The 15,386-nt window shown below is 47.8% G+C and overlaps 1 protein-coding gene across 2 annotated transcripts in view; it reads right to left on the bottom strand.

Annotated features, from left to right (window-relative positions):
- Positions 1 to 15,386, bottom strand: part of BCR (BCR activator of RhoGEF and GTPase) — a 98,853-nt gene that overhangs the window by 27,950 nt on the left and 55,517 nt on the right. For both annotated transcript variants that reach the window (XM_063416460.1, XM_063416461.1), the window contains 6 exons: positions 13,440 to 13,544; positions 12,747 to 12,932; positions 9,086 to 9,193; positions 7,638 to 7,698; positions 7,142 to 7,194; positions 6,662 to 6,802 (listed from right to left, as the gene is read on the bottom strand). In XM_063416460.1, coding sequence (XP_063272530.1) covers positions 6,662 to 6,802; positions 7,142 to 7,194; positions 7,638 to 7,698; positions 9,086 to 9,193; positions 12,747 to 12,932; positions 13,440 to 13,544 — 654 coding nt within the window. The remainder of the gene's footprint in view (positions 1 to 6,661; positions 6,803 to 7,141; positions 7,195 to 7,637; positions 7,699 to 9,085; positions 9,194 to 12,746; positions 12,933 to 13,439; positions 13,545 to 15,386) is intronic.

Below are 15,386 nucleotides of genomic sequence, written 5' to 3'. Positions count from 1 at the left end.
TTAGTGTTCATTTTTAGGTGGGTGTGATCCTGCTGGCTGCTGCTCAGTGGTTTTGGAGAGAACTCCTGCCTGCACTGATGCCTTTGCTGCTGATGGGCACTTGGGCACGCCTTCCCTCCCGCCTGGGAGAGCAAGCCCCAGCTGGGAAACCAGAAACACTGAGCTTCGAAAATAAATAAACAAACAGGAGGAGGTACGTTGTCAGTAGCAAGAACACTCCCATCCTGCAAAGAATTTCATTTGGGAACAATCATAAGCAGGGAAAGAGATTTTCTGAGCAAGCCAAACCCCTGATCTCAGGTTTCTAGATCTGATGCATATTAATTACACTGCAAATCAGCTCAGCTCCTCTGGAGAAATGAGAACAGCTGCTTGTTGCCAGCTCAACCTCTGCTCATTGTCTGTAGGTGTAAAGACGTTCTCACAGCTTACTCATCTCTGCTACCCAGCAGGATGTGGCACTGTCCTTTCCCTGCCTGCAGTGACAGGGCACAGTCCTGCCCTGACCCTCTGCCTGCCTCTGCCAGGCACTGGCAGTGTGTGAGACGAGCCAGAGCCCCAGCCCAGCACATTGCTGAGAGCACATCTCCCCAGAACCTCTACAGAAAGCTCAGCCATTCTGTGCCAAATGACCCAAGAGCCCCCCATTCCCACCTGGGGCTGAGGTGGCACTGAGTTTATCTGGGTTAGTACTCCTGGGAACCAAATTCTGTCACTAACACAGACACAGTGCAACACTGAGGCAGCAGAAATCCCACAAAGAGAGCTGGGTGGAAGAGAACGAGCCTACTTCCTAAGCTTGGCTGGAACAGAAGAAAAGGGGTGAAAGAGATATATTCCAGTCAGCCAGAGGGAAACAGAGAGCTTCCCAGAACCCTTCCTCCCTCTTCTTGCTCAAGGGAGCCAGTTGGGAAGGTGTCCCTGCAGCAAGCAGTGGGGGTGAACTGCCACAAGAGCAACCAAGCATTTGGGGAGGAGAGTACAGGAGCAAACATTTGTGGATCAAGTTGGGAAATCTCACTACCAGCTTTTCTTGGAAAAGGGAACTTTCATTAAGGCTGGGCAAAACAGGCATGCCCCAGGCTGCTCAGCATCCGTGGGGCTGAGGAGGGGCACTTCCAGCAAAGGGGCACATCCTTTGCTGCAAATGAGTCATCTTGCTGGGAGGTTCAGCAGGTCAGAGGGAAACAATAAAAGGATTTCCCAATGGCTTACCAGATCCCTGCCAAACCCCAGTGTGGGAGCAAAGGGCACCTTCCTGGACCTCCTGACATGAGTCAGCCCATCCTCTCCCACCCTGGGGGAGCCAGCAGCCCCCTCAGACAGGGCTTGTGCCACTCAGAGGCCTGTGCCACCTCAGCTCTGCAATTTTTTAAGAACCAACACTTTGGTCAACTCCTCCCACCCAGGGCCACCAACAGCTACTCCTTTGGTGGCCTCCTGTTAAATGGGGTCTCCTGAAACACAAGGGGTTTTGGATGGGTGAGCCTGCTGTAGCTGACATATACTAGCTCTCATGTGGGAAACCATCTCTCTACCTTGCTCCCAGAGTTACTCTGTTAAAGTAACCAAAGGTGCCAAAGATTTCCTGTAATACTCTGAAATAACACTGACTACAGAAACACCAATTAAACATCCAAGAGAGCACAAGATTAGGGTGATAGGGTGACAGTGGCAGGAAAGTGGCAGAGTGACACCCTCTCTTCCACAGACAGCCCTCAAGACTGTCAGGTGTCCATCACAGGAGCTCAGCTCAGAAAGATGCTTCAAAAGCTTCAGAAAGATGTTGCAGGAAGTGTGGGAGGAAAGCCTTGATTTTGTATCATAATAGAGTGAATTAGGATCGTCTTTAATCTCTCACACAAGGCCTGTGCTGTTAACTTCAGTGGCTCTTGCAAAGCTCCTGTACTGGTGCAATATAAGTTCCATGTCTCTTTTCCAGGCCCTGCTTTTCTTTGCATGTTTTCATCTGCTTCTCCTCCCACCCACCTCAGTGCTCTGAACAAAAGAGCTCTCCCTGTACCTTTTCCAGAGCTTGGTTATCCTCTCTGGATTGCCTATTGCTGTCCTCCTCCTCCTCTTACCTCTGTCACTGAGCATCTTCCCCTCCTCTGCTACCAAGCTCACGACTACCTGTGCTCATCTATTCATCCTACAGTGTTTTTGTGCTGCTTGCATATGATAAATCCTGCTGCTGTCACAGCCTGATTAGCTCCAGGAAGTGTGGCCAGCTTGTCTGAGACACGTTACAAAAAGTGGAATTTAAAATCCTACTCCAGCAGACCCACAGCTGCACCAAAGGCCACCTCCCCCCTTGTGCTCATCCGAGGTGGTGACAGCAGGGCCTGCGGGGGTGACAGCCCCGGGAAGGGCTGGGACACGTGGAGGAGGGGAAATCCAGGAGATGGGGATTGGCACATGTCACTGAGGAAGAGGTGGTTTGGCTTTCTGCAGAGCGTAGGAAGAAAATGATTCCTCGTGTGTGTAAGTGTGTTGCAAGACCAGCACTGCAAAAACAAAACAAAAAAAAAACAACAAAAAAAAAGGGATGCTCTGCCGAGGGAGTTAAACTGGCTGCTCTTTGAGCATTTTAATGGCCTCTTTCTTCTTCCCAAAGCTCCTGTCACCAGGAGCCCTCTGGCTCCAGCTGTAAGACAGAGTGTGAAGCAGCCAAGATAATTTCTGAGTGCTCTATTTCCAACATCTGCCCAAGGCCTCCAGGAGCAGTAGGCACCAGGCCCCACACTGTGCACGGCTGTGTCTAAGCTTCTCTTCCAGCTTTTCAAAGGCTTCAGTTTGCACTTGTGCTCCCTTGCACACGTCCTTTGTCCTTGCCCTTCTCTAGCACACTTGGTCCTCTACGAGGTCAAACAGAAGCACAAGGCAATGACAGCCAGTGCCCCGGCTGCAGTTTAAACCACATTTAGAAACACACTGGAGGAGCTTGCCAAGCAGCCTCTCCTCTCCAGGGCAAGGACAAAGGTGTAGCACAAGCTGATCTGTGATGTGACCTACTGGGCTCGTTCCCAGAAAAAGCTGCCTGGCAGATCCCTTGTGTCTGGACTGGTGCTGATGAGACCCGACATGAGGCCACTCAGCCAGCACTGACCCAAAACTCCAGGCTCCATCCCTCCGTGCCACTGTGGGATCCCATGAATATCAGCATGAACACTTCAGAGAGGGTGGGAGGACACGGCCAGGGCAAGGCAGAGTGGCAGCCACCACACTCAGGATGGTCTGAGCTGCGCTGGAACAGCGCTTGTGCAAAGAGCACGAGAGGAGCAGCAGTCAAGAAAAGGACCACCACCTCCCAAGTGAACTCTGCAATTCTTTGCTGTTTCATTAATTCCTGCTTTGCACAAATGCACTGAATTAGCAGGAAACGCCAGCCTCGACCTCTGGCAGGCAAAGACACAAGCACTACAGTCATTTGCATCCGGGCTTAGCTGAAAAAACCCAACATGCAGTACCCAAAGCTGCTCTGTTAATCAAACTAGAGAGGGTTATTACTGCCCTCCTGCTGCATGTAACAGTGCCCCATCCTTCATCCCAAAGCGTTTGTTTTCCTTCTTCCCCGCAGCACCATCCCCAGTAGAACCTTAACCTCATTCCCTATTTAAACCAAGACAACAGTTGTGCAGAAAGATCAGCAGGGACAAGAAGATGCCTCTCCCTTGGCCCCAAGGGCTGGGTGACTCTCCACCACTCACATTCCAAGCCACAAAGTACAGGGCTACTAAGAGCCCCTTCCCCTCCACGCATCTGCTTGGTTATTTGGAGGGTTAGCAAAGTGCATACCTGTAGGTAATTCATGAAAAAACAGTAAAAAAGGTAAACTATGAAAATAGAAAGATGGGATGAAAAGAAGGGAGCAAGAGAATGTAGTGGATCAAGCTGAATGGAAACAGAGCCCAAAGGCCAGAGATGCCCCCTGGCTCCCCTGTGCTCCAGGCTGGGGCTGAGGCTCTGCCTGCTCCTCTGCAGCCTGGCCCTCAGCGAAGTCTGCTGCAGTCAGCAAGGACCAAACTCCCTGTTCACAGGCTCACTCCACCAATTGTGCCTTCCCCGCTGCAGCTCTTTCTGGCCCTCTGGAGAGGGATTTTACTCCCTTTGTTCCCATCTCTTTGCACTACCTGAAATACTCATCCAGCCCAGCAAATTAAACCACATGACAGAAACCTTCCAGTTCCCATGCAGAAGTCTAGATTAGAACAAAGCCTCTGGAGCCCAGCAGAACTGAGGGCTGGAGTGCAGGATGGACACCTGGCACCACACAGGGAGCCCAGCGGGCAGGGCAGGCTGAGTCACTGCTCCCAAAGCAGGGAATCACCTCTGCAAAGAGAACAACACTGTGCTGATGAGCCTGCACTCTCTCCTGACCTGCACTCCCCTCCTCAGCAGCCTGTCACTAGGGAGATTAGCGACTGGCTGCTTTACCCAGTTCAAAGCAATCCTGAAAAAAGAGCTGGAGCAAGAGGCTGGCAAAGGAGATTTGATTCCTCCCCACAACACACTTAAAGGGAAAAAAATATTCCACATAAAAGGCAGGGACTGGGAAAAAAAGATAACTGAGATCAGCACCTAAGCAATACATGAGGGGAAAAGGCTATTTTACCCTCCTTCCTTTCCACCAAGGAAACTTCAATGGGAGGAAGACAAATAATGAAAAAAGCCATCAAAGCAAGCTGGTGATTCATTAAAATAAAAAATGCATTATGCATTGAGAGCAGTCAATTAGGAGATGCAATCCACACACTGTCCTGTCACCCCGGGGGAAGCACCAGCAAGGCGAGTGGGAGGAAAGGATAAGTAGAAAAGGAAAGATTTACAGGCATAAACAAAACCCAGCTATGACCCCAAGCTGAGCAGCTTGCAGGAAGGAACAGCCATCACTAACCCACACAGAGTAACTGGGAGCAGATTTGTGTCTCTGCATTACTACATGGAGAGTGAACATACCTACTCTCAGGACATGCAGGGTTCAACTGGGGCACTAGTGCTTTGACAGAAGTGGGATATTGCTGCCAAATGACTAAAGAAAATATTCATGCTCAGATTCCCAGAGTGGAAGGCAAGTCCTTTCCTTCCCTGGGCTCAGGAAAAGCTGTGTGCAGTGAGGGAGGGCACAAAGGGTTCCCAGTCCCCCCAGCACTCCCATAGCTCTGGTATATCCTCTCCCTCCCCACATCATACTGGAGTCACGGCAGGACCAGTGAGAGTGTGACCAGGCCTGCTGAGCCCAATCCTGCCGTGCCTCCCCTTCTGCTTTCCAAGGTCTGACAAATGCACAGCTCCAAAAAGCCATCAGCAGGATCATCCTCCTGAGCCTGCTCCTCTGCCTGGGCTCTGGCACCTCATCAGGATTCTGCATGACAGTTTCAGAGCCTGCATCCCTCACTGAGATGGTGACAGACAACCAGAGAACACAAACGGCTCCCTCCCCTGCGAGGGGCATTCCAGCCTGTGCTTTCTGCTATGACTCAATCAGCAGCCACTTTAACGAGGCCATCCCCTGTCACTGGGACACTGGTGACTGATGGCTGAGCTTCTACCTCAGCCTCCAGTGGCTCGGCCCCTCCTCTTCTTTTCTCAGCTGGAGGAGTCCTCGGTTGACAAAATGAGACAATGAGCAAGGCTTGCAGGAAAAAGTGCACCAAATTCCCAGAATGGCACCTTCCAGCAAACCTTTTGTCAGCTGAAAATCAGTTTAACAGCTAAAAGCAAGCATGTTTAGCTGTCAGGATTTGGGAATAAATCATGAAGGTTCATGGTATCTTAACAATCTCCTGGGCTTTGCAAGAGATGTTTTTGTACAGGGTAATTTGGGTCACTGTTGATCACCCCATGTCTGGAATGCTGCCACAGCTCTTCTTACACCTTTACTATCTGAGCTGCACCTCTCTGTGTCCAATCTTCTACCTCCTTCCCTCTCTCAATACTTCTGCCAGTCCTGGCCTTTCTTTATCAGGAGGGACTGAACCCCTTTTTAACAGAATTAGGAGGCAGCTGAATCAAGCCATTGAGGAATGCACAGAAAAGCTCTGTGGCCTCCCAGCACAACACTGCATGCAGGTGAAGGATCTGCACATCTCAGACCCTTCTGGGTGCAGTCTAACTCCTTACAGAGCTGAGAAGGGTAACATTACACTCTCAGGAGTCAATCCTCTCCCTGGCTATCCCAACCCATTCCATCTGTTTTGCTTTCCAGTCATATTTACAACACTCTCCTTTAGAATAAGGATGCAGAAAATTAATTTTATGGTGAAAATGAAGATTCTGGAAAAGAGCTTTTCCTAATCTTTCATGACTTCTGATGTTTCCGCACCTTTTTCTCCTCCCAGGCTTCCCATTTGGTTTCAGTTTGCAGGTAAAATACAAATCCACTTAGTGCATGGCAATGTGCATCAAAGAAATTATGTATGACAAATGATAATAACAATGCTGAGGACAAAACTCTGATCATACTTCCCTCTCAGTTTCCAAACTGTTTTCTGAACAGAAAACAGAGGGAGCTGTACCACATCCTTTAGAGAACAAGGACACTGCATAAACTGTATCTTAGCAACAAACAGCTTAACAGCATAACTTCCCAGTCAGCTCTACAGAAAAGACATAACCAGTATTTAGAAACTGAGAAAATAACAAGAGCAGGAAGACTCACCTCCCCTTTCTTCACAGTCATGGACTGCCGGCGAGGAGTGATCTCCTCGTTGATGCTGGAGAGGAAGTTCTGCGAGATGCGCAGGGCATCCTGCAGCAGGGGATGGTCAGGGTGGCTCACAGGAGTGTGCTTGAGCAAATCCTGACAAAGAACACAGAGAACACAGTCATGGGCAGCACTGCATGGCAGGAGGGCTCAAGCACCACTAGTCAGAGCTGTAGGACAAGATGCTCCAGCTTCTTCAGACAGATTAGAGCAAGGCTTTATCTCTAGATAACAATACCCTGCACTTCTTGGTGACATCACTGCAAAGATAGCAGCATCCTATCCATGGACTCCATCTCCACAGTGTAAGGGGAAGAGGCTCTTATGCAGCTCAACAGGTTTATTTTTGCAGTCCTGCAGCTCCATTGAAAATTTGAAGGTCAAAGAAAATAAGGCAGGGGTCTAAAGCTTGAAAACTTCCCTTGAGACACTTACATGCAAGACAAGTGTGCTGCGGGTCACTCGATCCACTGGCTTGTACAACAGAGCTGTGGAAACAAAGCAGGAGGAGCATCAGGAAGAGTGAGTGTGGAAGCTCCTTCTAGCCTGGGGTGTCTTCTACCCGTGCACAAAGACAAGCACCGTGCAACCTGACCTTGACCAGGCTCTCTCAATGCCCCCACAGAACCATCACTGCTGGGGTTTTGTGCTATCACTGGGGAGCAGAGGTTCTCCTAAAATCACGGCAGCCCTGTGGCCGGGCTGGCTTTGCCCAAAGGCACTGATGAGGTTTGAAGCCAGGAGGAACTTCCCCATGCAGGGAGCCCACTTTGCACGACTCTGCTGCTTAGCAAAAGGGAACTGACTTCCCAGGCAGAGCAGGCAGACTCCACAACCCTCCAGCATTTGAGAAGAAAAAGGGAGGGTGGAGGTTTGGCAACAGCCTCCACATCGTCCTGACAGAGCAGTCTCCTCTCCATGGATCACTCACTTTCCAAGGAATTTTTCGTCGTCTGATCTTTAGATTCCTTTGTGCTTCTGGCCTTTAGATTCTAAAAGAAAAAGAAAACCCACATAGCAGATGGTCAATCACCTTGAAATATCACATGAGAACACAACAGACTATCTGCTCCTCCAGGGGAAGGCCTAGATGTGAAAGGAGGAGAGCCCTATCACAGTTCCAGTGACAGGGAAAATGTGCTTTTCTTCTTGGTAAATCCATCACTGCCATGTCACAGGCACCCACACATCTCCAATATTAAGCAATGTTCTTAGGAGCACCTGTCAATAGACAGGCAGCAAAGCAGGGAACCACCTACAGCACCAGGGATGGGGGAGTTTTTAAATCACCTGCAGAAGGAAGAGTCCATAAGGACACAGCCACTGTCCCAGCACCAATAAATAAAGTACAGGACTGGCATTCAACACCCTCAGGTTACACTTCCTATTCCTGTCCTCAGAGCTGGGTGACCTTGGACACATCAGTTCTTCACAGCAGCAAAGGAGCTCTGTCTGTGACTCTGCTCTTTGCCAGGGGCCATGCCATGCATTAATGTGCTCAGCTCCAAAACCCTCACCAGGACACAAATGCAGAAGTACCCTCACCACCATTCCAAATACAGCAGATACTGTATTTGATTCAAAATTATTAGCCAGAAAGAGCAAAACTGAAAGATTCTATTTTCACCTATTTCTCATAAAAGTCTCCAGGGACAGGTGATATAGAATGTACTCAGGAGTTTTCTCAGAGCACTAAATGCTCCTGCTAGTACTCAGCTCTGATGATTTATCTGATTGTTTTCAAGGAGGCACATGTGAAATTCATGTTTTCTTGGCAACTGAGTTCTTCAAGAAATAATCACTGCAATACAAAGAGTCAATGAGACCATACATGGCAGGGAAAGCTGATGAAAAAATATTCAAAATGTTTTGAGACAGGTACTCCTCTGACAGGGAGGAAATCAGCACAGGCCAAAGAATAGTATTACAGATTTATGGTTGACACACTTGCCTTTTTCAAGAGTTATCCTCTCCTCTCCATACCAGCAAAGCCTGCAATCCCACTGACAGCCACAGTGCAAGCCATTAAGGATGGCTTTTATACCACAGCCAGAATCATCGTTAGCAAGAGAAACATTTGAAAAACTCACATAGAGCTTTCCCTTCTAGAAATGCATGAAGGTGGCACAGAGCTGGAGAAGTTCAAAGCAGTGCCACTTTCTACCAGACTCCCTGGGTGGGGACAGCACACAAATCTGTGTCTGTGACCAGCCTGAGGTACAAGGCAGTGTAAGAACACGAGCTGAAGCAGGAGCCTGTGGGAGCTCCCAACTCCTCCAGAAGTCAGGGCTGCAGAGGTGCTTGGAGAATAACAGGAGTGACAGGGCAGGGTATTAGTCAGAGGCAGACAGCTCGTGTGTCTGAACACCGTGACATTACCTCAGAGATTTCAGCAAACTGAGCATTGGCTTGGCAGCATTTCTCTGCTGTCTCCATAGCAACTTCATAGTTATCCACAAAGGCCCGGTACACTCCCAGCTGGCTGGCCTGCAGGAAGCAAAACAAAATATAATGAATGCTGGGGAAGGAGGCAGTTTGGGATGGTCAGTCTTGGAATCCAATGATCAGCTCACATTTCTTTCACCCCAAACAACTGCAGGGAATGCTGAGCGGGCCCAGAATGACATCTCTGACCTCTTGACTTTGTCTAACCAGCACTGGTGCCCCCATGCACCCAGTTCCACCCTGTGCTGAACAAGTTTACTTGTGAAGGATGTGAAAGCCTAGGAGAATGACACATCCTTATTTGTGACATCTATTTTTCCCTTCTGAACTGCCAGATTAGTATCTATTAATATTGCAGCTCATTGATGTAACTGGAGCTGCTGGCTTTTTGCCACAACACATGAATCAGAAGGAATGATTCAGCCCAACAGCACAAATGTGACCCCAGTAAGCTACTTGTTGGTCTTTGCGTGATGGATATACTAAATCAAACCCAGATATTACCCAAATCTCCATTAGTGAGCATTATTATAACAGCAGCAGAGTGCTGAAAATCCCAAAGAGAGATCCAGAGCACAATCTGTTTGGATGAGAGTGACTAGGGCACTAGGTGACAGAAAATGGCAGTTTTTCCAGCAGAAGGAATATGGAATTGCTCCAGAAGAGGATGGAACAGGCCCCAGAGTGCAGTAGTAAGTCATTATTATCACAGGGACTTAGCACTGATCCCGTTTGCTGACTTAGGAATTGCAGCCATACTCATGCCAGAGAACACAAGATCCAGCATGGGAAATCCCTGGGCAGCCTCCAAGCTTGTCTGGAGTGCAGAGCCGGCTCTGTGCTGCAGAGCTGCCAGGCTGGGCCGGGCACACCTCGGCAGCCTGAGCCTGCAGTGCCGGGTGCAGCCAAGGGGGCAGCAAGGAGACCCTGCCAGGGGCTGCACTCACCCTGCACCTCCCCGAGCCTGGGCCCGAGGGGTGCGAGAGGCACGGCAGGAACTCCACACAGCTCCCTCCCCTCCTGCTCCCTCTCACAACCATGGTGCTCCCCATTTTCTGTGCAGCTTTGTGCAAGAGGTGATGGAAGAGAAAAAGCCACGCTCACGACAACATGCCCTGCACAAACTCTGTTAACAGGGCTGAGAAACAGTGAGCGATTTCCTAGGTCACATTTGACTGAAAGACTAGAAACAATCTGAACCCTTACACAAAATTACAGTTATGACTGAAGTTGAAGAAAACTGTGCTCACTTATACCAGGGATGGCCCCAGCAGCATGGGGAAAATGAAATCTGTATTTGCCACTGAGGCACAATCCTGTGAAGACGTTGCTGTCAGAATTGCTGCCCATTTGCGGGGCTTTGGCCATTCAGATTTGGATGATGCCAGCCAACATGGCAGAGCTTTAAAGTTTCTCCACTCCCATGCAGTTTCATTTCCTGCTACTCCTGAACAGCCTTCTAAGCTTTCATTTTCCTCCTCTGAATGTGTCATCACAAAGACATCTTTTTTATTAAAAACTGAGCTCCCAATCACAGCAATAATACTCACACACCATTGTCATGCTGGTTTAATTTTTTTTTCAATTAAAAAGAACACACTGAAAATGAAACGAGTTCGTAGAAATGGCTGGCTTTGGGACATTTTTTTCCTGTTTCTGAGGCCTATCGGTGAGGATGTTTGCTAAATAGTTCTTCATTTCTAAAAACAGCTCTAAAGAGTTTCCTTTCTAGCTATAAAAAAATATGTACAATATATTCCCCCAAAATGAGAAGCGTATTTCACTCCCACATGCCTGGCATCTTTTCTTTTTCTCAACAGGAAAAGGTGTAATAATGGTCAATTTGATGCTGCAAATAGATCGTACTGTGTGTCAGAACATACAGAATTCTAAAACTCTTTGCACCCACTATCTGTAACCTCAATCTACTGTGCTGGTTTTTGCGTGAGAGTACAGAAGAAGAATGTCCCCAGGGACATCTGGGTATTTCAGTGTTTATCATCAGACTGCATGACACGACCACGAGCAAACAGTCTGCACCAGAAGATTTGATGTACATCCAGTGTGGATGCCTTATAAAGCCTGATGTTCTTGCTGTCTCTCTCATCTAGTTGCTTCCCAGTGCCTGCCAAGAATTATTAGCTTTATCTCGTCCAGCAAAGAGTTTGCAGTTCCCACTGCTGCAGTACCAAACCACCCGAAACTGGGACTGCTATGCCAGCTCAAAGCCTCCTGCACTAGGGCAATTGGTTCCTTTGTTTCCAATGCTAATCCAACAAAATCAACAATTCTGTCTCAAATGCAGGAAAATCAGGCGAGTGTAAGAGCAGAGGAAGGGCTGAACTCCTGCACCCAAGATCAGCCAGCAACAAGAAATGGTCTGAAACAAAAGCTGAGCAGCTGTGCAGTGAGGAGAGCGTTGCTGGACAGCCCTGCCAAGGACTGTGCAGCTCTTCTCCAATTCGTGCTGTTCCATTGCTGCACCACACGTCCAGGGCAGCTTGTGAGGCTGCCACCTCCAGCAGCTCCTGTGTCTGCTCCAGCAGCAGCAGCTGGGTTTGTCCTCTCAAACCAGCTGCTCACATTGCATACCATGAACTATTCACCAAGGCACCAACTTGACCCCTCCTGGCTCAAGCATGCTGGCAGTGAAAAGCAGATTCCTCTATTTTCATCTTGAGCTGCTGGCACGTACAGAAAACATCATCTTCCAGGCCAGCTCCCCCTGCTCCATAGGGGATGGGGCTGATGCTGGGCTACACAGCTGCTAACAACTGATGGACCCTGCTAAAGAACACTCCCCAGCCAATAAACCCCTCACTGGAATGTCACTCCTGCCCTGAGAACCAGAGGCACCTCAGGAATGCAGAGCTTCTTTGCTTTTCTAAAAAGGAAAAAACAGCTCCTTTAATCCTTTGCTCTTGCACATGCTCGGGGAGAGGCTAAAGGGGCCAAAAAAACCTTCTAGAATGCAAACAATTTGTCATCTGGCTCAGAAACTCAGCAATTTTAATTCAGCCTCAGGAATATGCTGTATATGTCTTTGTCCTTTTCTGCACTCAGAGAATTTTGTTGAGGTTGCTTGGAGGATTCTCAGCTGCAGGTTGACTGCATCAGCATAAAGCCAGGGGAACAGAAAGGCCAGGACAGTGACAGAAGAGCAAAGCCAATGGTGGTGACCATAAATCAGCACCAGGTAGAGCAAAGCACCAGAGAGAGAGTGTGGGGTCAACAGTAATGAGGAACACTTCACTGCTGGTGTTAAGAAGTTCACTTTGTAGTACTGCTACTCTCCCCTCTCCATCTAAAGGAAACGCTTTGAGAAGTCTGCAGAAACCCTGGAGATTCACATAAATGTGAAACTGTATTTATTTTACCACCACAGCTCGCTGCAGTCTTTAATTAAAGACAATGAAAGAGCCATTTTTTTGCTGTAGGGCCTGCACTGCAGTGCCAAAGTGAGGAGCTGAGAAACCTCTCATCTATGGCAGCCACAGACTTTGATCCCTTTTGTCTCTGCAGTTCCAAAGGAGCCTCCAGCTCCTGTGAGATGGCTGAGGGGTGCCAGCACGTTTGGTGATGGCAGCTGACTCACCAGCTTTTGGAAGAGGTCCCCAACACGCTGCTGGTGACTCCACTGCTGCACTCGGGGAAAGAGCCCATCGTAGAACTCCTTGTGGATCTCGTAGAGCTCAGGCACTTTGAAGAATATTGTCTCAATCTGCTGACTGGTCAGCACGGGCTGAGAGGTGGTGGCAGCAGCTTTCAAAGGCTTCATGGGCTGAAAGGAGGAAAGGAGGAAAGCATTATCATGCAAACCATGAACATTCACCTTTGCCACACTGCAACACATCCCTCCAAAGAGTTATTTTTCATCCTAATAAAAAGTGGGATTTGCATTCACACAACTCCTAAAGCTAGACAAGAACAAGTTCTCTCATGGGGATCAGCCACCCCTATAAGATGGATTTTCCCTGGATATTAACATTGCAATTAAAATCCCTTTGCACTCCATTTCCCTAATCTCTGTCCAACTGTACAGCAACATGTAATAATTAGCACAGGACACATAAAGACAGAGCTCCTGGATACTGCCACAGTAACAACACCCAAACTCTGCTACATGCAGTCTTTCCTTTCAGCCTCTCTCTCTACTGGAGAAGAGGAGTAACAGGCACCTTTTGCACCCAGCAATTTGTAACCCACGGCACCTGAACTTCAGGGAAACCCTGGATAGAAGCAGCAGTGAAAATTCAAGTACCAGTATTTGAACTGGCTCCAGCCTTACCAGCAGCAGGGCCTCCAGGTGGCTCAGGTAGGTTTCCTCACTGGCTAGGATTCCTGACAGGACCCATTTTCTCATCTCCAGGCCTTTCTCCAGGTCTGGCTCACTCTACAAAGAAGTTGTTTAGGAGAAAAAAAAATTAACAAAAATAAAGAGCACATTGCAGGGAGAGTAAGAAAAAACTCCAAGAATGAGGATGGAGAATAAAAGACCATTCAGTTAACCAGAGCACACAGGTTTTTTCCATTTACTTTCAGACTAAAAACCAAACAAAAACATCCACCTGTGCTCAGCATCTTGTTTCTAGAAATACGCAAACATACAACATTAAAGAAACTTTTATTTACCAGCAACTGATACCACATAGACTATTTACAAGTTTCAGCTTTAGTTATCCAAGTGTGGTGTCTCAATTAGGTGCCCAGACCTGTTCACGAAATTCAAAACACAGAATTTAAAAATTCAGAATTCATCTTCCTAAACGAAACTTAGGGCCCCTGTTGAGTGCAATGCCCTCCCTCCTTCCAGGAGCTCTCCAAAGCTGTTTCTGTGAGCAGGATCACTCCCTTGCACCTCCCCAGCTGTGCATGAACACAGCCTGACCCAGCTCCCTTGTCTGCTCTTCCTCCCATTCTCTGCTATTCCCTCAAATATTTTTCAGTGCCAGCTCACACAGAGTCTGTTTTTAGTGAGAGGATGGAATAATCAGCATGGCTTGGAATACACACACTGATTTGCTTACTGGGATTCCATGAAGGAGTTCTTAACCAAAACAACTGAAGAAAGAGAGGGGGAAGAAAGCCCCACATAACTGTGTTCAAGGGCTAATGGGGAAGACTAGCATGAAGTGTTAAGAGAAGCAATAATCCCTTGTGCTGAATTTCAATTATCCTTCCTCTCAAAACTGTTACCTGAAAAAGAGTTTAACCTGATAAAGTGAAACTAAATGTTTCCAAAAACTCTAGAAAAATTTGGTCAAGCAATGAAGGTTCTAAATAATGAGAAACATCCCCCTTTTACAGAGTCGCATTCCCAGTTCTTTTTATTTCTGTCATTCACAGAAATAGCATTTTAAAACTCTTGCAACCTTTTTATGTTGTTAAATGTCTCTAAGAATAGTCAGAAGTTGGCTCGGAAAGAGTACATGCTTTTCAAGGGATTTGAGAAGGTTTTTTGGGGCTCCATCCTACTCTTATTATCAAGAGGAATCTTCAGCTTTTGATATCTCAGTGGGAGGATCAGGAAGCACAGCAGCACACTGTGACCGAATACACAGCCCTAGAGCTGCCCCCAAAAAAGCTCCACTCAGTTTAGGGTCCTGTGCAGATGTACAGATGAGGTACCTGGGCTGCAGGTTCAGTTTGCAGGAACTATCACATCCTGAGTGCGACTTTGAGCCTACGCACAACACAAAGAAAGAAACAGATCCTCACGCTCCCAGATATTTCTGGATTCTGTCTCATCAATAACCATCCTGATTTTTGAACAGTTTCATTAAATTTCACAAGCTATATTCTAGCCTAAAAGACTTGCAGCAACTACTTCATGAAATTTTTGTGAGGAGTCAAATACCACCACCACCTCTTAAATAAAAGTGGCAGACAGAAGCTGTTCTAAGGAAATGAGTAAGATTTACACACACGTAAGTTACTACATGGAAAGAAGAACTTCTCTTTGCATCCCACCCTTCAGTGACATTCAGTAAGAACCACAGGTGCCTTTTAAAATCTTGAAAGGGCATCTCAAAGAAGGCAGAAATTTGTAATTCACCAGTCAATGTTCAGACTTCAGAAAAACACAAGTGACAAACTACATGGTAAAATAAACAGTGCACCAGACTCTGCATCCATGGAGCACCTGTGTGACTGGCACAGAAACGTTCAGCAAGGCTGTGACCATTCCTTCTGCTTTCTGTGCCAGGAGTGCCTGATGTCCAGCTCATGGACCATT

The sequence above is a fragment of the Prinia subflava genome, chromosome 19, assembly GCF_021018805.1.
Source record: "Prinia subflava isolate CZ2003 ecotype Zambia chromosome 19, Cam_Psub_1.2, whole genome shotgun sequence".
Lineage (NCBI taxonomy): Eukaryota > Metazoa > Chordata > Aves > Passeriformes > Cisticolidae > Prinia > Prinia subflava.
This window is presented reverse-complemented; position numbering and strand designations above follow the sequence as displayed.